The sequence below is a fragment of the Hypanus sabinus genome, unplaced genomic scaffold (assembly GCF_030144855.1).
Source record: "Hypanus sabinus isolate sHypSab1 unplaced genomic scaffold, sHypSab1.hap1 scaffold_2115, whole genome shotgun sequence".
Lineage (NCBI taxonomy): Eukaryota > Metazoa > Chordata > Chondrichthyes > Myliobatiformes > Dasyatidae > Hypanus > Hypanus sabinus.
Genome location: NW_026780220.1, coordinates 24,354 through 47,559, shown reverse-complemented (window position 1 = coordinate 47,559; position 23,206 = coordinate 24,354). Strand labels below are relative to the sequence as shown.

The following is a 23,206-nucleotide window of genomic DNA, read 5'->3' as shown; positions in this document are numbered from 1 at the left end:
CTCACTTTCTCTCACTCCCCCACCCTCCCCCTCCCTCCCTCTCTCTCTCTCTCTCTCTCTCTCTCTCTCTCTCTCTCTCTCTCTCTCTCTCTCTCTCTCTCTCTCTTCTCTCTCTCTCTCTCTCTCTCTCTCTCTCTCGCTCTCTCTCTCTCTCTCGCTCTCTCTCTCTCTCTCCGCTCTCTCTCTCTATATATATATATCTATCTCTCTCTTTAAGATTAGGAATGGGGGATGGGGGATTTTACCTCACCTTTCTTGCTGGTCAACAGTTAGCAGAGGAATTTGCTTGCGGAGATAGAGAGATCCTTGTTAAGGATGTAAGCATTCTTGAGAAAGAAAGTCTGGCAGAGGACCAGAAGGGAATTCGCGGTTATCCTGGATTCTGCTTTCGAATGCAACTCATGGACACTTAGACTATATTCGCACCGTTGCTGTTCATCTCCTGATATTGTTCCCCAAGGGTCTTCTATTCCCGGTCGGGAGTGATCGGAGAGTGACGAGTCTCTGTCAAGAAGAAAGAATAGCTTAAGAAATGTTCAGAGGGCTAGGTAATGTTAGAGATCTTCAAGATTATAAGGCTAATATTAATGAGTTTCAGAAGGAAATTAGGAGAGCCTGAATGTGCCGTGGCGAACAGCGTTAAAGTAAACCACAAAGCATTCTACACTGAATAAGAGAGGAGCAAGGGGATAAGACGTGAAAGAATTGGACCCATCAATTGTGACAGTGGGAATGTATGTCTGGAATCAGAGAAAATAGCAGAGGAACATAATGAAAACTTTGCTTCAACATTCATTATGGAAAAGGATCTTGGTGATAGTAGTGATGACTTGCGGCAGACTGAAAAGCTTGAAAATGTAGATACAAAGAAAGAGGTACTAAACTTTTGACATTGCTGAGCCTCTGGCGATGATCTTTGAATCATCAGTGGGGATGATTGAGTTTCTGGAGGATTGGAGGGTAGGGATGTTGTTTTTTATTCAAGAAAGGGAGTAGAGTTAGCCCAGGAAATTATAGACCAGTGAGTCTTACACCACAGTTTGGTAAGTTGATGGAGAAGATCCTGAGAGGCAGTGTTTAAGAGGATCTTGAGAGGTATATATGATTAGAACAGTCAAAATTGCTTTGTCAGGGGCAAGTTTTGCTGCATGATTGAATTTTTTCAGGATGTGACTGAACACGTTGATGATGGAAGTACAGTAGATGCAGTGTATATGGATTTCAGCAAGACATTTGTTAAGGTACCCCAACTACCACCACAGTCACACACACACACACACACACACACACACACACACACACACACACACACACACACACACACACACACACACACACTCACTATCTGAAGTGTGTGGTTGTGTATGTATGTAGGGGTTGGGGTGTGGGGAGCCAGAGCCGGAAAGGGAATATATGGTGGTGATGTAGTGGACACTTGAGTGAGTGTTGTCGACGCAGTGCTGTGGAGAGATTCAGAACTGAGAGGGTCAATATCGTTTGGAAGGGGGAAGTCTGACAAGAGATATCCATATCCCCTTCTTCATCACACACAGAGAGGGGAGGGTGTAGTGGAGTGTGACACAGATATGTTCAGGGGCATAGCGGAGGTATGGGAAGACGGACATGGGGAGGGTGCAGGGGGAGAGCGGGGTGACGCCATACGAAGAAGAGTGTGAGTTAGCGAATTGGGTACGGAGACATGCAGGTTTGTACGGGAGGAAAGAATGAAGGTGACGGGAGGGATTCCTCTATTCACAATTGTGTATTCCCCATCCTTGTACTGCAACACCTCTCTGTCCTTCAGCACTTCCCCTGTTCACAGTCTAGGTCGTTCCCTGCTACAACGAATTAAAAGGCGCTTGGGCTTCAAGTTGCCAATAGCACCTTTGCCAGAAAACAACTTGTCCAGATCCTTGCGGATCCACGGCAAACTTGGCCTTACTCCAATTTAATATCTAATCCTGTTTACCGCCCTATCGTCTCCGACATTTACTTTAAACTAAAGACTTTCTGATCACTGGATTACAAAGTTTGACTCTGAGCAAAACTCTGATACTTGCCTTATCTCACGCCACAGTAGCAGATTGAGTATTGCTTCCTCTCTCTCTCTCTCGTCTCTCGTTGGAAGAAGTCGTACTGATTAAGGAATCTTACCTGAACTGAACATTTTTATCAAACTCTATCCCACTGGCCCTGTTTGCAGTAAGCGATTTCAGTCAATAGGCGGAAAGCTGAAATCATCTGCTATCACAATCTTATTTTCCTGCAACTGTCTGGGATCTCTCAACAGATGTGTTCCTTCTAATCCAGCGGACTGTTGGCTGATATGCAATATAGTCCCACTATCATGGTCATACATTTCTTGTTCCTCATTTCGTCATTTCCATCGGTGAAGGAAGAGCAGTAGATGTAGTGTCCTGTACATGGACTTCAGTAAGACATTTGATGCGGTTCCCCATGCAAGGGCTTATTGAGAAAGTACGGAGGCATGGGATCAAAGGGGACATTGCCTTGTGGATCCAGACCTGGCTTGCCCACAGAAGGCATGAACGGTTGTAGATGGGACCATATTCTGCATGGAGGGCGGTGACCTGTATGGTTACTCAGTGATCCGGACTGGGACCCTTATTCTTCGTGATTTTTATAAATGGCAATAGACAATAGACAATAGGTGCAGAAGTAGACTATTCGGCCCTTCGAGCCTGCACCGCCATTTTGAGATCATGGCTGATCATCTACTATCAATACCCGGTTCCTGCCTTGACCCCATATCCCTTGATTTCCCTATCTATAAGATAGCTATCGAGCTCCTTCTTGAAAGCATCCAGAGAATTGGCAACCAATGCCTTCCGAGGCAGTGCATCCCAGACCCCCACAACTCTGTGGGAAAAGAAGTTTTTCTTTAACTCTGTCCTAAATGACCTTCCCTTATTCTCAATCCTTTCCCTCTGGTACTAGACTCTCCCAGCATCTGGAACATATTTCCTGCCTCTATCTGATCAATCCCTTAATAAAATTATATGTTTCAATCAGATCCCCTGTCAATCTCCTTAATTCCAGCGAATATAAGCCCAGTCTTTCTAACCGCTCTGTGTAAGGCAGTCCAGACATCCCAATAATTAACCTCGTGAATCTACACTGCACTTCCTCTACAGCCAGGATGACCTTCCTTAACCCTGGAGACCAAAACTGTACACAATAATCCAGCTGTGGTCTCACCAGAGCTCTGTACAAATGCAAGAGGATTTCCTTGCTCTTGTCCGCAATTCCTTTTGTAATAAAGGCCAACATTCCATTATCCTTTTTCACTGCCTGCTGCACTTGCTCATTCAGTTTCGGTGACTGATGAACAAGGACTCCTAGATCTCTTTGTATTTCTCCCTTACCTAACTCTACACCATTCAGATTGGAATCTGCCTTCCTGTTCTTACTCCCAAAGTGGATAACCTCACACCTATTCACATTAAACGTCATCTGCCAAGTATCTTCCCACTCACTCAGCCTATCCAAGTAACCCTGAATTCTCCTAACATCCTCATTACATGTCACTCTGCCACCCAGCTTATTATCATCAGCAAATTTGCTGATGTTATTCTCAATGCCTTTATCTAAATCGTTGATGTAAATTGTAAACAGCTGTGGTCCCAATACAAAGCCCTGTGGCACCCCACTAGTCACCACCAGCCATTCCTAGAAAACACCCTTTCACCACAAACATTTGCTTTCTATCTGCCAACCAGTTTTCTATCCATGTCAATGTTTTCCCTCGATATCCTGAACTTAAAGTTTACCCGCCAATCTCCTATGTGGGACCTTATCAAATGTCTTCTGAAAATCGAGGTACACTACATCCACTTCATCTCCCCCGTCTAACTTCTTGGTTTCATCCTCGAAAAACTCCAACAGATTAGTCAAGCATGATTTACCTTTGGTAAATCCATGCTGGCTCGGCCCACTCCTATCACTACTATCTAGATATGACTCTATTTCATCCTTAATAATGGACTCTAGTATTTTCCCCACCACGGATGTCAGGCTGACAGGTCGATAGTTCTCTATTTTCCTCCCTCCCTCCTTTCTTAAAATGTGGGATAACTTTAGCCATTCTCCAATCCTCAGGAAATGATCCTGAATCTAAGGAACATTGGACAATGATTAACAATGCATCCGCAATTTCCAGGCCACCTCCTTTAGTACCCTAGGATGCAGACCATCTGGACCTGGGGATTGCCACCCTTCAGTTCCATCAGTTACTCATCACCGTTCCCTTCCTAATGTCAATCTGTTTTCATTCCTCTGTTACCCTATGTACTTGGACAATCCGTACATCTGGGACATTGCTTGTGTCTTCCTTAGTGAAGACAGATCTAAACACTCATTACATTCTTCAGCATTTCTCTGTTTCCCATAACAATTTCACCCTATTCATTCTTCAAGGGCATGGGAGAAAAAGTGGTTTGATGGGTGAGTTGAATTGCTGAAGACACGAAGTTTAGTGGTGTTGTGAATAGTGAGGAGGCCTGCCAGACGTTACAGCCGGACATTGATAGGATGTAAAACTAGGCTGAGAAGTGGTAGATGGAATTCAACTCAGGCAAGTGGTTCATTTTGGTAGGTGAAATATAATGACAGAATATAATATTATGTGTAAGACTCTTGACAGTGTGGAGGATCAGAGGGATCTTGGGACACGAGTCCATAGGACGCTCGAAGCAGCTGCGCAGTTTCACTCTAGAGTAAGAGGGCATACGGAGTATCTGCCTTCATCAAGCGTGGAAATGAATTTAGGAATCGAGGGATAATGTTAGAGCTACATAGGGCACAATGAGACCCCACGTTGAGTACTGTACTCAAGTTCTGGTCGCCTCACAATAGGAAGGATGTGGAGCCATAGACAGTGAAAAGAGGAGATTAGCAAGGAATTTGCGATTGGGGAGCATGCCTTATGAAAGGAGTTTGAGTTAAATCGGCTTTTTCTCCGTGGAGCGACAGAGATGAGAGTTGACCAGATAGCGGTGTATTAGTTGATAAGAGGCTTCGATCGTGTGGATAGTCAGAGGCTTTTACCCAGGGCTGAAAATAGCTGACACAAGAGGACTCAAGTTTAAGGTGCTGTGGAGTAGGTATATAGGAGATGTCAGGGGTAGTTGTGTTACGCAGAGATTGGTGAGTACGTGGAATGGGCTGTCGGCAACGGTGGTGGAGGTGGATATATTATCATCGTTGAAGAGATTTCGGATAGATACGTGGAGCTTGGAAAAAGTAGCGGGCTTTGGCTAAGCCTAGTAATTTCTAAGGCAGGGAAATGTACGGCACAACATTGTGGGCCGAAGGGCCTGTATTCTGTTGTAAGTTTTCTATGTTTCTATATTTCCACCCATAAAGCTTCAATTAGACAAGTTGTCTTGTCTGTTCTGACTGTGTTTGTGGTGATATTTGCTCATCACTGTAATGTCACACCTCCCTCCTTTACTTCTTCCGTTTTCTCATGTCTAAACTAGGGAAACCCGAAATATCGTGCTGACCTGCTTGCTCCTCCTAAACCAATTCTCAACAATGTTGTAAAATCATATTCACGTGTGTTGAATCATGTCCTGAGCTTAACTGCGCTTCTTAGAACCTTCCTGCATTGGAATATACAGAGCTCAGGGCACCAGTGGCTCATGCACAACTTTTTGACTCCTGAAATTTTTTTCAGAGGGTCTTAACAATATCTGTCTTCATATCGACTCCGCTATCTGCTCTCGATCTCTGAATCCTATCCCCCTGCAAATCGAATTCAATCAACTCTCCCAGAATCTCTCGTGCACAGGACTGACAAACCTTCCCTCTAGGATATCAGCTCCACTCCAGTTTATGTGTACACCGTCTCCCATCTCTTCTGTTGACACTTCACGTTCTTGGAATAAACACAAAGAATTTTGAATCCCTCCCATCTGCACCGTAGCTTTAGCCACGTGCTAAACACTATGGCCTTCCTAGGTCTGGGCACGCTGGGACGGGAGGAGGTCCTGTCCTTTAATTTAATAGCTAAATCCCTGAGCTCACTCTGCAGAACTACCTCCCCATGCATATCGATTTCATTGGAACATAAATGGACCAGGAGGTCCAGCTGCTCAATCACCCACTTAAGAATAATGGATTAGTTTTGCAATTGCAGGGGAGCCTCTTTCTATTGCATTTAAGTCAACTACATTATTTCAAGTTGTTAGGAGAGGGGTCACAGAACATTTCCATTGAAATCCTCTCAATTCACATCTAACCCTGTCATGCGCTTCACCCTCAAAAAATTAAATTAATTTCGCTACCACTATACGTTCACATCAGTTCAGTTTTGGGTCCCGTTCATAGAAACCATCTATGACATCCCTCCACACTCGATTCAGTTTTTAGACAATGGGGTTTGAACAGTCTTATGCGCATGAAGGAATTGTGCACTGATAATATATTTAATAGTTTTTGATAACCTGTGCAGTAAATACGGCTTCCGTATAATCAGTTTTTTTTCAATATTTACATAGTCTCCACTTTGTCAAGGAAAAACTTCGCTCTTGTCCTGATCTACCACCTGCTATGTTGTGGGACAAACTCACTCTTAGCTTTAATAAAAAAGGGCTGAGTGTGTACTACACTCTCAGCTGATCTCTAAGCTGATCTAAACAAATCTACGACGAGCTGGGAGGGTGAACTTGGTGTGGATCTGGCTGAGGAATATTGGCAAAAGCACTAAATAGGGTTCATTCCACGTCATCATGTGCTCGACTCAGGCTCATAAAGTTTTACACGGTACATTTAAGTAAAGTCAGGCGTGGTGACATATATCCTAGGACAGACGCTGGCTGTGACAGGTGTTCCTAATCTCAGGCTGGTTTAGTGCATGCATTTTGTCCTTGCCCTCGGCTTGATCGCTATTGGGCACTGGTTTTTAAAATTATCAGTGAGGCTTTGGGGGGTGTCACTCAGACCTTGCACGCTTTATAGCTGTATTTGGGTGCGGCAAATGATGTTTGGGTTTAATGCAAAGCAGTCGGATATCATTTCACTTACATCGCTTTTGGCCCGTAGGAGAATCTTGCTTGTCTGGAAATCTGCCGCTCCCCATCTGCTGCTGCTTTGTTATACAGGACGTAATGTTTTTTTTTCTGAAATTGGAAAATATTAAATCGCTCTGAGGGAGTCTGCGAAGAATTTCTATTCGAAATGGGGAGCTTTCTTGTCAAATTTTGGGAGTCTTAAGGAATTACCTACTAGTTGAGGGCATTTGATTGTACTTGGCAAGTTGATTCCCTTTCAACACGCATATGCTTTACCTCACAGGGTGTTTGATGAATTGTAATATGAGTGTATTCTGGATCATCCGAAAAGTTGTAGATGAGTGTGGGACATCGTCCTGAAGTAGTCCTGGGGTATGGGCTGTGAAATATCCAACTTGTGTTTGTGAAGTGTTGTCTTGTAAATACTTTAGCTGTCATTGTATGTTCGTGGAGGGTCGGGGTGAGGGGAGGTTTGTTAGGGGTAAGATACAAAAGCAAAATGGAGGAAAAATGTAATCCATTATGTATTCTATATTGTGCCGTTCCTTCAGTAAAATATATTATAAAGAAATTATCATAGAGAAGGGATAGTGTGCTGAGTAAAGAGGAAGGAAGAGGCGGAGAGTGGGGCCACAGAAAGGGTGTTCAGTTTGCAGCCGTTGGAGCAGAACGTGTGAGGCGCCATTTTCTAGCTCCCTGTCTTTGTTTGGACTATGTTTAAACGCCAAATCCATGAACCATGGTTAAGAGTCACAGACAGAGCGAAAGACCCTCTATAAAATCCCATCACTCACTCCTGGAAACATACACTGAGTAACGCTCCCTCCGCAACGATCCATCTCACCCCCCCCCCCCCGGGATCATCCACAGAGTGCAACTCCCTCCGTATTGTTTCGACACACACTCCGGGGTCACACACAGAGTGAAGCTCCGTCCAAACCGTCCAAACGCGCAGTTACTGGGTCTGATAACCAGCGAAGCTCCCAAAATATTATCCCATCACTTTCCCGGGGTCGGACATGTGAAATACCTCCCGCACCAGCGCAGCACACCCTACCGGAGTCAGCAAAAGTACGAAACCCTCTCCCTCCTCCTTTCTCCCCACTCACAAATACCCAGACTTTCGGCTTTCCAGTAGTCTTGAATTGTGTGAGTCTCTCGGAGATTGTGTGTGTGTGAGCGGATTGTGTGCTGCCGTTAGAGGAAGGAAGGGGAGGAGGAGAGGAGGCCACGGAAAGGGTGGTGAGAATGCAAACACTGATGCAAGTGGTGTAGAACACGTGACCGTCCTGTGCATGCAGAGTTGTGGAGAGATCAGATCTGGTGATCAATATCCATGGTACGGGGGGAGGTGAAACAGCAGCCATCATCTCTCCCTCATACTCCGCACAATTGCCTGTGGTCACAGAGTGGGAGGGGACTGGATGGACGACGTATTTGGGGAGCGTTTAGTATCACGGAGACAGGGAGATGGGTTTGTACGCGATGATAGAGACGGCGAAGTGTGCAGGAGAGGGTGTGGGTGACGGAGACAGAGTGGTGTACTGTAGTCTGTGTGACGGTGACTGGAACAGTGTAGGGGAGTAGGGTGACGGAGTCGGGGAGTGGTTTTGGAGAGGGAGGGTGTTATGCATACGGGGAGGACTGTATTCGAGTTACAGTGCAGGGCCTGACTCTGTGTTGGTATCGTTTGAGTGGTGAGTTACTGCTGTGGAGCAGAGCCTGTCAGTGTGTCAGTGTCACGACGTGTTGTTGTGTGTTGCTGTAGGCATATGTCAGATGTGGGTTGTGGCAGTGACAACGAAACACTTTCAGTGTCCCATTGAAGAACATCTCCGTGACACAGTGAGGGTTGTGTGTCTCGTTCCCAGCTTATCCAAACGGTTCTGTCCCGCCTGCAATCGTCGATTAGTATCTGCCGTGTCAGGCTGAAAGACGTTGACCCCTGACATGAGAGCATCTGCCCTTCCAACAATACTTCCTGCATTGAACGTACGCAGCTCAGAACCTGAGTCCCAGCAGGCTCAACCTTTTGCTTCTTGACTGTTGTTGAGACTTCTGTAAACAGCCACTCAACTATCTGTAATGGCGTTCTTGTTTACATGTCCCTGCAACTCTAGTTTATACCACCACTCTCCGTTCTAATGGCAAAACTTACCGCTGGGATATTAGTTCGATTCCAGTTCAGGTGCAAACTGAGAAAATTGTTCATGAGAGAGGAAATGAAGGAGCTGAGCAAGGTGAGGAGCGGTGTGTGGCGCGGCATCTAGCAGGAGTGTTTACTGTCCGAGTGGTTTACAACCAACACCCCATCGCCTACTGCAATATTCTGTTTAGTCAGGCCCTCTGTGCTCTAGAAAACCACGGGCCCGGGACAAGCCAGAAACACCCACCGAAGTAAGCGAGCCACCGAGACTAGCAACAGATTGCCCTTTTCACACCGTGTAGAACTTGTAAAAGAATGTATATATTTAGATACTGAAGTTCACAAGAAACTAACACACGTCACGCAGGTGTCTGAGATTTGACTCATTTCACCCTTAAGCTGGGCGTTGTCAGTTGTTCAGAGAAGTACTGAAAGCTTGCGGTTACACTCACAGGGCGAGCAACAGACAGGAAAAATAAAATAAAAATAGCAGTGGCCCAGCAGCTCCCTCAAAATCCTCCATCACCTTGTGTCTGTCACTTTCTCTCTTTGTCCCTCATCTCCCCACACTATCCTCTATTTCACTCCCATGAATGGCTCTAACCCGCATCAATTTCGCTCCTCTCTTCCGCTCTCCTTTTTCCTCTACTCCCTCTCTTCCCTCAGCCTTTCTATCTCACTGCCCTCCTCTCTAAGACTTCCCATTCTGCCTCCCGACCCTCTCTAACCCACTTTCTCTCTTTCCACATTCTCTCGCTCAGAGTGCAAGTTCACAGGACTGAAATTTCATCGGGCCGTCTGCACCGTTTCCACGAAAAGCGAGGCTAACTGGACATCCTCCACTGTAAGTAACGGGGGAGTGAAACGAAATAGGGGTGAGGGTAGTGGATAAAGGTGTGGTGGTGCGGGAGTAGAAGTGCAGTATCGGCAGTGTGTGTCTGAATGAAAGAAAGAGAGAGAGAGAGAGAGAGAGAGAGAGAGAGAGAGAGAGAGGAGAGGAGAGAGAGAGAGAGAGAGAGAGGGAGAGAGTGTGGGGGGAGGGGGGAGGTGGAAAGAGAGCGCCTCGAGCGCTCGGCACCGACCGGACAAGCGCTCCCTGATCAGACACGAAGTGTATCTCCCTCCACACTGTCCCATCACACACTCTAGGCTCAGTAACAGAGTGAATCTCCCTGCACACCGTCCCATCACACACTCCCGGGGTCAGTCACAGAGTGAATCTCCCTCCACACCGTCCCATCACACACTCCCGGGGTCAGACACAGAGTGGATCTCCCTCCACGGCCGTCCCATCACACACTCCCGGGCTCAGTAAGAGAGTGAATCTCCCTGCAATCCGTCCCATCACACACTCCTCGGGGTCAGTCACAGAGTGAATTTCCCTCCACCGTCCCATCACACACTCCCGGGTCAGGACACCAGAGTGAATCTCCCTGCAATCCGTCCCATCACACACTCCCGGTCTCAGACACAGAGCGAATCTCCCTCCAGACCATCCCATCACACGCGCCCAGGGTCAGACACAGAGAGAATCTCCCTCCACACCGTCCCATCACACAGTCCCGTTGTCAAACACTGAGTGAATCTCCCTCCACACCGTCCCATCACACACTCCCGGGCTCATTCAAAGAGTGAATCTCCCTCCACAGCTCCCCCTCACTCACTCACTGGGACAAACACGTACTCTCCAATCTCTCACTCCGGATGTCTGATACAGTGTGATGCTCCCTCCACAGCTCCCCCTCACTCACTCACTGGGACAAACACGTACACTCCAATCTCTCACTCCAGATGTCTGATACAGTGTGAAGCTCCCTCCACACCGTCCCATCACACACTCCCGGGGTCAGACACAGAGTGAATCTCCCTCCACACCGTCCCATCACACATTCCCGGGGTCAGGCACAGAGTGCATCTCCCTCCACACCGTCCCATCACACACTCCCGGTGTCAGGCACAGAGTGCATCTCCCTCCACACCGTCACATCACACACTCCCGGGGTCAGACACAGAGTGAATCTCAATCAACACCGTCCCATCACAAACACCCAGGGTCAGACAGAGTGAATCTCCCTCCACACCTTCCCATCACACACTCCCCTGGTCAGACACAGAGTGAATCTCCCTCCTCACCTTCCCAACACACACTCAGGGGGTCAGACGCAGCGTGAATCTCCCTCCAGAGCTTCCCCTCACACACTCACTGGGACAAACTCGTAATCTCCCATCTTTCACTCCAGATGTCTAATACAGTGTGATGCTCCCTCCACACCGTTCCATCACACACACCCAGGGTCAGACACAGAGCAAGGTACACTAACCATGTTCTGTGCCTGACCCCGGGAGCGTGTGATGGGGCGGTGTGGAGGGAGATTCACTCTGTGTCTGACCCCAGGAGTGTGTGATGGGAATGCGTGGAGGGAGATTCACTCTGTGTCTGACCCCAGGAGTGTGGGATGGGAATGCGTGGAGGGAGATTCACTCTGTGTCTGACACCGGGAGTGTGGGATGGGACGGTGTGGAGGGAGATTCACTCTGTGTCTGACCCCGGGAGTGTGTGATGGGACGGTCTGGTGGGAGATTCACACTGTGTCTGACCCCGAGAGTGTGTGATGGGACGGTGTGGAGGGAGATTCACTCTGTGTCTGACCCCGGGAGTGTGTGATGGGACGGTGTGGAGGGAGATTCACTCTGTGTCTGACCCCGGGAGTGTGTGATGGGACGGTGTGGAGGGAGATTCAACCTGTGTCTGACCCCGGGAGTGTTGATGGGACGGTGTGGAGGGAGATTCACTTTGTGTCTGACCCCGGGAGTGTGTGATGGGTCGGTGTGGTGGGAGATTCACTCTGTGCCTGACCCCGGGAGTGTGTGATGGGACGGTGTGGAGGGAGATTCACTCTGTGTCTGACCCCGGGAGTGTGTGATGGGACGGTGTGGAGGGAGATTCACTCTGTGTCTGACCCCGGGAGTGTGTGATGGGACGGTGTGGAGTGAGCTTCAGTCTGTGTCTGACCCCGGGAGTGTGTGATGGGAATGCGTTGAGGGAGATTCACTCTGTGTCTGACCCCGGGAGTGTGGGATGGGACGGTGTGGAGGGAGATTCACTCTGTGTCTGACCCCGAGATAATGTCGGAGGACGGCGGGGCGGAAGCCCCTTTGTGTCTCTTACCCCCGAGTTATGAAATGGGATGGACGAGACACCCCGTCGTCTGTTCTGAAAAATAGTGCCAGTAAACCGTGAGTGTGACTTCACAGCGTGAATTACATCCGGGGTATTCAGATACAGAATGGGCATCCTTTCTCACATGCCCATCACGCATTCCAGGCGTCAGGTCAAAAGTGAAGATCCCTCCAACCTGCCCAATCACACAGATTCGCCTAGTAAGAGACAGAGTTAAGCTCCCCCTGCACTGTCCCATTAAATAATCCTGTTGGCAGACATACAGAGAAGTTCCTAACACTTTCTCCCAAAACACATTCCCGGGATCAGTCACAGAGTCAAAATCCCAAAACACTGTCCAAGCAAATTCTAACTATGCCAGACACAGATTAAAGTTGCTTACACACCGTCCCACAAAAAATCCTGGGGTAAAACCCAGAGTGAGTTTCCCTCCACACTGTCCCATCACATACTCCAGGGGGTCAGACACAGAGTGAATCTCCCTCCACAGTGTCCCCATTCACACTTCCTAGGTCAGACACAGAGTGAATCTCCCTCCACACCGTCTCATCACACGCTTCCAGGGCCAGATACAGAGTTTATAGCAGCCTCACAGACCGATAACACAGTAACGGACTGAGAAACAGAGCGAGACTCGCTCTTCACACCATCTCTCGCCTCTCACCAATCACCAGTTATAGAACAAAGAACAGAAAGCAACACTGCTCATTACAGGCCCTTCGGCCCACAAAGTTGTGCCGACACTTATACTCAGCCTCCCATATAACCCAACAACGTAAATTCTTCCATATAGCTGTCTATTAGTCTCTTAAATTTTATGTGTATCTACCTCCACCACTGACTCAGGAAGTTCAGTCCACGCCCCAAGCAATCTCTGAGTACCCCTTATATTCTAATACCCCCTTAAACTTTGCTCCCCTTACCATGAAGCTATTTCCTCTTGTATTGAGTAGTGGTGCTCTGTCCAGTCTATCTATTTCTCTTAATATCTTGTATACCTCTGGCAGGTCTCCTCTCATCCTCCATCTCTCAAGAGAGTAAAGCCCTAGCTCCCTCAATCTCTGATCATAATGCGTACTCTCTAAACCAGGCAGCATCCTGGTAAATTTCCTCTCTGCCATTTCTAACGCTTCTCTGTAACCTTTCCAATGCTTCTACGTCCTCCTTATAGGGAAGCGACCAGAACTGGAATAACCCGCGAGTCTTAAACGTTATCCCTCGACTTATGAAAGCTAACACTCCACTGGATTTGGAAACTACCCTATCTACTGAGAGGCAAGTTTCAGGGATCTCTGGACATGTACTCCCAAAACCCTCTGCTGCCCCACACTCCCAAATATCCTGCCATTTACATTGTACTCTGCCTTGGGGTTTGTCCGTCCAGATGTGTTCCCCCTCCATCTGCCACTCCAGATTGAACTCCATCTGCCACTTCTCAGCCCACTTCTGCATCCTATCAATCTCTCTCTGCAATCTTCGACAATCTTCTAAACTATCCACAGCAGCACCCACCTTTGTGCCGTCTGCAAACTTACCAACCCACCCTTCTACCCGTACATACAGGTCCCCTCTGTCCCCTCACACACCCCCGGGGTCAGACACAGAGAGAGGCTCCCTCCACACCGTCCCATCACACACTCCCGGGGTCAGTCACAGAGTGAATCTCCCTCCACACCGTCCCATCACACTCTCCCGTGTTCAGACTTGGAGTGAATATCCCTCCAACCGTCCCATCACACATGCCCGGAGACAGACACAGAGTGAAACTCTCTTCACAGCGACACCCGAAATACTCCAGTGGTCAGCCTCGGAGTGAATCTCCCTCCACAACATCTCCACACAGAGTCCCAGGATCAGACAACGAGTGAAGCACCACTGCCCACGGTCCCACCACCCTCTGCCGGTGTCAGAAACAGAGTGTACGTCCGTCCTCTCCGCCCCAGCGCATAGTTCCTCGGTCAGACACAGGGTGATACTCCCGTCCACATCGCGCTATCACACACTCACGGGGTCAGACACAAAGTGACCCCGTCGCCTCACAGTCGGATAACACAGTAATGAATTCAGAAACAGAGCGAATCTCCCTCTTCACTCCCTCTCTCCCCTCTCACCAATCACCAGCACTTCAGCAGTCCTGTAGTCTCCAACAGCGTGTTTGTCTCAGAGATAATAAGTGTTTGTGAGACCATAGGTAGAATTGAGGAGGATGGGGGTGGGGTTTGAGGGCTGTGGAGGGGTGGTGAGTTTGCTGTTACTGCGAGGAAGGGCTGTGAAACGACACGACCGGCCTGTACCCACAGAGACGTAGAGAAGTCGGGAACCAGGAGATCGATATCGGGTGGAAGAGAGCAGAAATAACACCAACGGTTTGGAGGGTGATTCACTCTGTGTCTGACCCCGGGAGTTTGTGATAGGACGGTGTGGAGGGAGATTCGCACAATGTATGACCCCAGGGGTGTGTGATGGGATGTTTTGCAGGGAGATTAATTCTGTCTGAACCGGGGAGTGAGAACGGTTCAAGCGGCTCGCTCGCATTTCGGTCCGAAGTGTGCAGTCCGAACTGACAGACAGAAGGTGATGGAGGTTTTGGGAGAGCTCCTGAACTGCGTCTGCTTGGCTGACGTCACTGCTAATTATATTTTTTGATGTCTGCATGACGTTGCAGTCAGTGTCTCCGCACACTTTCAATACTTCTCTACAATATTGACCACCCCCAGCTTCTGCTCCAATGGGTGAAGTGAGTCAAAACTCAAACACCGCTGTGAACTTCAATATCGACATGCCAGGTTTCTTTGACAATTGCCACACGGTCTAAAAAGGGTAAACTGTTGCTCCGGCTTGTTCCCAGTGGCTCGGTTACTTCTTTGGGTGTTCCGGGATTGTCTCGGGGCCGTGGTTTCTAGAGCACAGAGTGTCTGAATCAACTGGACGTTGGGGTCGGGAATGGGATGCTGGATGTAAATCTCTCGGATAGTAACGGCAAAATATCCGCCTGTCTTTCCCTCCCTGTTCACTCCTCAACCCTCACTCTTCCGCTTCCATCCCTTTCTCACTCCGTTCTTCTCTTCATCTGTCCTTCCGACTTCCATATTCTTTCTTCCTCAATCGTCTCTTCGCTGCATCTGTCCTCACTCTCTGTAGCGCTTGCTCTCCTCCCTCTCTACTTCGCCCCTCCCTTTCCGTTTCTCTATGTATCTTTCTCTTGCTTTTCCCCGTTAGCTCGCCCTCGCTTTTCTCACTCTCACCCCTAATTTCTCTGCGAATCCACCCTCTCTATTTCTAAACCTCACTCCCTATTCTTTCCCACTACTCGCCCACCCTTCTTTCATTCCGCTAGTACTTTCTGACCCCTGTATCCCACTCCTCTCTTTCTGCGAAGCCCGAACCTGCCCCCCACTCTACCGTTGCTCTTTAACTCCACACTCGCTCGACTCTCTCCCGCGTCCTTGCCGCTCACATCGCTCCATACCACCCCCTCACACCCGTAATCTCACTCCTGACTGGCGCTTCCCACGCCTGCTCTCGGCTCAGCACTTTATCAGCTGCTGTTCTGGTGTTTGTTTGTGCGGTCTGAACCCCGTGTCAACACGGGCTTCCTCTGACAACGGTTACTTCCTCTCGCTGAGCTCAGAGACGCAGAGGATCCTCGACAGGATGGACGACAGCGAGACTTACATGAATGTGCAGCTCTTAAATACGGACTCATCGTCTCCATCGAGAGGTGAGTGTGACAGACACGGAGGGAGGGAGATTCAATCTCTTTCTAACCCGAGGAGTGGGTAATGGGAGGGTGTAGCCGTTGTTTCACTCTGTGTCTGAATTCGGGAGTGTGTAATGGGACGGTGTGGACGGTGGGACGGTGTGGAGAGAGTTTCACTCCGTGTCTAACTCAGTTTGCATCTACTGGGACTGTGTTTTGGGATCTCGACACTGTGTCTGATCCCGAGAATGTGTTTTGGGAAACTGTGTTGGGAACATTTCTGTATGTCTGACAACAGGATAATTTGATGGGACAGTGTAGAGGGAGCTTCGCTCTATCTCTAAACCGCCGTGTCTGTGCGAGCGGACGTTTCGTCAGGATCGTCACTTTAAAACAGACGCCGGGAATTTGTGATGGGTCGTTAACAAAAATCACAAAAGTAGAGATCCCCGAACCGATCCTTGTGGGACACCACTAGTCACAACATTCCAATCTGAATTTACTCGCTGTGCCACAACCCTCGTCTTTCCGCCGGGAATTCCAGTTCAGTGTCTGACGATCGGCGGATGTAATGGACGGTGTGGAGAGAGATTCTTTGTTCATTGGTCCTATTTTCCGGAACAGACGATCGGTCGCATCAACATTGTTCTAACTCTGTTTCAAAGCGTCTTGAAATAAATCCAAAAACGGAAGAGGTATGTGTGAAACACACAGATCTATCCACACAAGAGTGAAGGTCCGTAAACTCTATCCCATCACTGATTTTCGGAATCAGATACACAGATAAGCGCCCTCCTTATCGGCCCAGCACACACTCCCGGGGACAGACAGAGAGTGAATCTCCCTCCACACCGTCCCATCACACTGCCGGGGTCAAACAGAGAGTGAATCTCCCTCCACAGCCTCCGATCACACACTCGATGGGGCAGACACAGAGTGAAGATACCTCCAAACCGCACCATCACGCACTCCCGGGCTCAGACACAAGGTGACTATTCCTTCTCACCGAACTATCAGTCACTCCTGGGGACAGACACCTGGTGAAGCTCCCTCCACATCGTCCCATCACACATTCCCGGCGTCAGACACAGAATGAATCTCCCTTCACACCGTCATATCACGCACTCCCGGGCTCAGACACAAGGTGACTATTCCTTCTCACCGAACTATCAGTCACTCCTGGGGACAGACACCTGGTGAAGCTCCCTCCACATCGTCCCATCACACATTCCCGGCGTCAGACACAGAATGAATCTCCCTCGACACCGTCTAAGCACACGCTTCCGGGGCCAGACACAAAGTGAATATCCCTCCACACCGTTCCATCAGACACTCCCGGGGTCAGACACAGAGTGGATCCCCCTCCACACCGTCCCATCACACACTCCTGGCGCCAGACACAGTGTGAATCTCCCTCCACACCGTCACATCACACACTTCCGGGGCAAGATACAGTGTTTGTAGCCGCCTCACAGACCGATAACACAGTGACGGATTGAGAAACAGAGAGAAACTCCCTCTTCCTCTCTCCCTCCTACCAATCACCAACTCTTCAGCGTTCCTGTCGTCTCCAGCAGTGTGTCTGTCTCAGAGATTATAAGTGTGTGTGAGACCAGAGGTGGAACTGAGGAGGGAGGGGGAGGTGAGAGCGGGCTGTGGACAGGTGGTGAGTTTGCAGTTACTGGGAGGAAATGGTGTGAAACCACACGACCGACCTGTACACACAGGAACGTAGAGAAGCTGAGAAACGAGAAATCGATTTCCGGTGGAAGTGAGCAGAAATAACTCCAACTTTGTGCAAGGAGCTTGACCATGTGTCTGACCCCGAGAGTTTTGATGGATCGGTGTGGAGGGAGATTCCCTCTGTGTCTGACCCCGGGAGTGTGTGATGGGACGGTGTGGAGGATGATTCACTCTGTGTCTGACCCCGGGAGGGAGTGATGGGATGGTGTGGAGGGAGATTCCCTCTGTGTCTGACCCGGGAGTGTGTGATGGGTCGGTGTGGAGAGAGATTCCCTCTGTGTCTGATCCCGGTACTGTTTCATGTGGAGTTGTGGAGGGAGCTTGAGCCCGTGTCTGAACCCTGGCGCGTATGATGGGACGGCGCGGAGTGTAATTACCTTAGTGTCTGAGCCCGGGTGTGTGGGATGGGACGGTGTGTAGGGAGTTTCTCATTGTGACAGAGCTCCGGAGTGTGTAATTGGAAGTTGTGGAGGGAGCTTCACTCTATGTCTAACTCTGGGATTATGTGATGGGACGCTGAGTAGGGAGTTTTACTCTGTGTCTGACCCCAGTACTATGTCATGGGACGGTGTGGAGGGACATTCACTCTGTGTCTGACCCTGGTACAGTTTCATGGGACAGTGTAGAGGGAGATTCACTCCGGGTCTCACCCTGGAGTGGGTGGTGCGACGGTGTGGAGGGAGATTCACTTTGAGACTGACCCCGGGATTGTGGGATACGACGTTGTGCTTTTCTCAGCGTCTGACCCCCAAATTATGAAATGGGATCGTGTGGAGGGAGCCTTCAGTCTGGCGTGTACGTATCACATTCCCGGCGTCAGTAAAGTTTTTTGATGTCTGTATGACGGCCCAGTCAGTGTAGCCGCACGCTTTCAATACTTGTCGGAAATACTGACAACCCCCAATTATGATCCAATGGGTGAAGAGAGTAAGACACAGAGTATAGTTACCTCCACGCCATCCCATCATAGAACCCCAGGGTCGAGCTCAGACTGAAGCTCACTCCGCTCTGTCCCCTCACACACTCCCGGGAACAGACACAGAGTGAAACACCCGACACACCGTCCCATCACACTCTCCCGGGGTCAGACACAGATTGAAACTCCCTCCACACTGTCTCATCGCACACACCCGTGGTCAGACACAGAGTGAATCTCCCTCCACATCGTCCCATCACTCACTCCCGGGGTCAGACAAATGGTGACGCGTCCTCCGTACCGTTGGTGTTATTTCTACTCTCTTCCACCGGATATCGATCTCTCGGTTCTGCGTTTATGTGTGTATAGGCCGGTCGTGTAGTTTCACATGAATTCCTCCCCTCGCCCTCCCTCCTCAGTTCTACATGTGGTCTCACGGATTATTAATCTTATTTCTGAGACAGACACACTTTTGGAGGCTGAAGTGCTGTTTATTGGCGAGATGGCAGAGAGGGAGTGAAGAGGGAGAGTTGCTCTGTTTCTGAATCCGTTTTGTGTTATCGGACTGTGAGGCGGCAGGTTCACTCTGTGTCTGTCCCCTGAAGCATGTGAAGGGACGGGGTGGAGGGAGATTCAAGGGAGATTCACGCCATGTCTGATCCCTGGAGCGTGTGATGGGACTGTGAGGAGGAGAGATTCAGGTAAGTGATGGAACGGGGTGTTGTTCTGAGTAACGGGACGGAGTGGAAGATGCTTGACTCTGTGTCTGACCCCGTGTGCGTGTGATGGGACAATGTGGACGGTGTGTTTCACTGCGTGTCTGACCCCGGAAGTGTGTGCTGGGAAGGTTTGGAGGGAGATTCAATCTGTGTCTGATCCCTGGAGTTTGAGATGTGATGGTGCGGAATCAACTTTACTCTGTGTAGGACGCAGTTTGTATGTGCTGGAGCTGTGTTTTGTGATCTTAACTCTGTGTCTGATCCCGGGCATGTGTTTTAGGAATTGTGCTGGGAACTTCTCTATATGTATGATAACAGGATTATTTGATGGGACAGTGCAGAGGGAGCTTAACTCTTTCTCTTACCCGGCGAGTCTGCGTGATCGGTCAGTTTGCTGGGATCTCCACTTTACACCTGACACCGGCAATGTATGATGGGCCGCTTTAAAGGATTCCCCTTCTTTTTCTATGACTACCGACGGATATAATGGATGGCGTGGTGAGAGATTCACTGTTCATTGGTCCGATTTTCCAGAGCAGGTAGTGTTTTAACACGGTTTCTAAGCAACGTGAAATAAATTCAAAAGTGGAAGAGGTATGTGTGATATAACCAGTCCAGATTGAAAATCCCTCCACTCCAAACCATCACATATATCGGGCGTCAGACACACAGAAATTCTCCATCGACACGGTCCCATCACACACTCCCGGGGTCAGACACAGAGAGCATCTCCCTCCACACTGTCCCAGCACACTCTCCCGGGGTCAGACACAGTGTGAATCGCCCTCCATACCGTCCCATCACACACTCCCGTGGTCAGACACAGAGTGAATCTCCCTCCACACCGTCCCATCACACACTCCCGGGGTCATACACAGAGTAAATCACCCTCCACATTGTTGCATTACATACTCCCAGGGTCAGACTAAGAGTTTATCTCCTCCCATTTCCCTAATGGAAAAGGATCGAATCAGAGGGCACAGGAAAAAAAGAATAATTGGGCAATTGCGAATTATGAGGCTATAAGGCTAGAACTTGCGGGTGTTAATTGGGATGATGTTTTTGCAGGGGAAAGTACTATGGTCATGTGGTCGATGTTTAGGGATCTCTTGCAGGACGTGAGCGATAAGTTTGTGAGGAAGATTAAGAATGGAAGGGTAAAGGAACAATGATTGACAAGTGAAGTGGATGGTCTAGTCAAGTGGAAGAATGCAGCATAGAAGCAGTTTAGGAAGCAAAGGATCAGATGGGTCAATTGAGGAATATATGGATAGCAAGCAAGAGTTCAGATTAGGCTGAGGAGAGCAAGAAGGGGGCATGAGAAGGCTTTGGAGAGGAGGGTAAATGAAAACTCCAAGTCATTCTTCAATTATGTGAAGTACAAAAGGATGACAGGAGTGAAAAATGGTCCGACATGAGATGGTGTGAAGATGAGCCTGCAGGCTGTGGATGTGAGCGAGGTCCCCAATGAAACCCCTCTTCTGTATTCACCAATGAAAGGGAACTTGATGACGGTGAGGACAATATGAATGCGGTTGATGTTCTGGAACATGCTGATATTAAGGGAGAGGTGGTGTTGGAGTTGTTAAAATACGTTAGGACAGATCTGTCCTCGGGGCATGACGGAATATTCCCCAGGCAGCTCCACGAGGCGAAGGAAGAGATTGCTGAGCATCTGGATAGGATCTTTATGTCCTCGTTATCCACGGGAATGATACCGAAGGATTGGAGGGAGGCGAATGTTGTCCCTTGTCCAAAAGAGCTCGTAGGGATAGTCCGTCTAATTATAGACCAGTGAACCTTATGTCTGTGGTGGGAAAGTTGTTGGAAAACATTGTTAACGATAGGACTTATGGGCATTTAGAGAATCATGGTCTGATCAGGGACAGTCATCATGGCTTTCTGAAGAACATATCGTTTCTTGCAATGCCAAAAAAGTTCCTTGAGGAGGTGTCCAGTATATCTACTTGGATTTTAGTAAGGCATTTGACAAGGTTCTACACGGTCGACCCATTCAGAAAGTCAGCAGGCATGGGATCCAGGGATGTTTGACCAGTTGGGTCAGAATTAGCTAGCCTGCAGAAAATATTGTGTAGTGGTGGAGGGAATTCATTCCGGATTGGAGGGTTTCGGATACTGGTGCCCAAAAGGATTGGTTCTCGTCCCTCGGCTTTTTGTGATTTTATTAATGACTTGGATGTAGGTGTAGAAGGGTAGGTTGGCAAGTTTGCAGACGACACAAAGGTTGCTGGTGTTGTAGATATTTTAGAGGATTGTTGAAGATTGCAGAGATACATTAATAAGATGCAAGAGTGGGCTGAGAAGTGGCAGATGGAGGTCAGCCCAGAGAAGTATGAGGCGATACGCTTTGGAAGGACAATTTCCATGTTCGAGGACAAAGTCAATAACAGGATACTTGGAAGGATGGATGGGGCAGAAGGAACTGGGGGTGTATGTCCATAGACATACCCTACCCTACAGGAGCAGCAGCCTGACGTACGTGGCGCGGATGTGGCCGTTCGGGAGGCTGGGAATCTCCCGGACTTCCCACATCTGACACGCTGTGGAGAATACCGGCCTCACAGACAAACTTCCAGTTCTATTCCTCACAGGCAGCTCATCTCTCCTTTGACGAACGCTCCGCTGGGCAGTGTCTCCCTTTTTCGCCTGAACCTGCCCTGCTGTCCAACTCACGGTTGGTGTTCCGGTTATAGCCACTGACAGCCCACGTATAATAGACTGACGCTCTCGAAGTCCCCTTTGTAAATCACCTCCACAGACATACGAGAAATCCCATTTCATAAAGTTCTGTGGACGCCGCCGATAGGCAAAGTACATTCTCTACCGCTTTCCCTTCCTGTTTCTCTCAGACGGGCTGAACCCCACCTACTCATTGCTGAACTTTCCGAATGACGAGCATCTCATGGAAGCATATGAAGATCCTCCCATTGCCTCGGGAGCCGCCGAAATGCCAGTGACTGCACAGGCAGGTCAGAGTTCAAAATAATGACATCACTCTGAGGGGGGTCACGTGCTTTACGTACAAGTGTTCAATTTCTGATGCATCTGCGTCGGTCACTTCCTCTGGCAGCTCGTTCCACAGACGGACCTCTGTCTGGGTAAAAGCAAGATTGTCACACTTGTCTCGACATACTGCTGTCACTGTACCCCTGAAGCTTTAGTCCACGATTGTCCAATCCGAGATAAAAATGACTCCGTACAATCACGTGACTGTGCTCTATGTGGTTTTATACAACTCTCTAAAGTCACCTCTGTGATCCGAGGTATAATGTCTCCATAACTCAGGCATTTGAGAACCTGAATGTCCTCGTAAATATCTTCTGCTCTGTTTCCAGCTCAGTGGCATCTTATCCAGATGAGGACGACGGCAACGGATCAGTCTGCTCCAATTCACTGACGTGTTGTACAATTCCAACGTGACCTCCCTACTTCTGTAATCATGAACCTATCTATATGCGACTCCAGTTTCAGACAATTGTGTAGCTGTACCCCTGGGCTCCTCTGTTCTACAACACTCCCCAGGGTCCCTGCCTTCCCGTGACTCCACTTTCAGGGAACCTTGTCCCTGTACCCCTGGGTCCCTCTGTTCTACAACAGCCCCCAGGGTCCCTGTCTACCTGTGACACCACTTTCAGTGTACCGTGTACATGTGCCCCTGGGTCCCTCTGTTCTACAACACTCCCCAGGGTCCCCGTCTACCCGTGACTCCACTTTCAGGGAACCGTGTCCCTGTACCCCTGGGTCCC

General features: G+C 49.0%; 1 protein-coding gene and 1 long non-coding RNA gene across 2 annotated transcripts in view; one reads left to right on the top strand and one right to left on the bottom strand.

Moving 5' to 3' along the window:
* Window positions 1-256: 256 nt before the first annotated feature.
* LOC132387705 (uncharacterized) lies at window positions 257-8,219 on the bottom strand. The gene is made up of 3 exons (XR_009509992.1): window positions 8,150-8,219; window positions 7,048-7,142; window positions 257-504 (listed from the first exon to the last, which is right to left on the bottom strand). It is a non-coding gene; the product is annotated as an uncharacterized LOC132387705 (long non-coding RNA).
* A 1,644-nt stretch (window positions 8,220-9,863) lies between these two features.
* Window positions 9,864-23,206, top strand: part of LOC132387704 (C-type lectin domain family 7 member A-like) — a 33,871-nt gene continuing 20,528 nt past the window's right edge. The window contains exons 1-3 of the mRNA XM_059960066.1: window positions 9,864-10,024; window positions 15,503-16,082; window positions 22,310-22,429. Coding sequence (XP_059816049.1) covers window positions 16,016-16,082; window positions 22,310-22,429 — 187 coding nt within the window. The 5' untranslated portion in view covers window positions 9,864-10,024; window positions 15,503-16,015. The remainder of the gene's footprint in view (window positions 10,025-15,502; window positions 16,083-22,309; window positions 22,430-23,206) is intronic.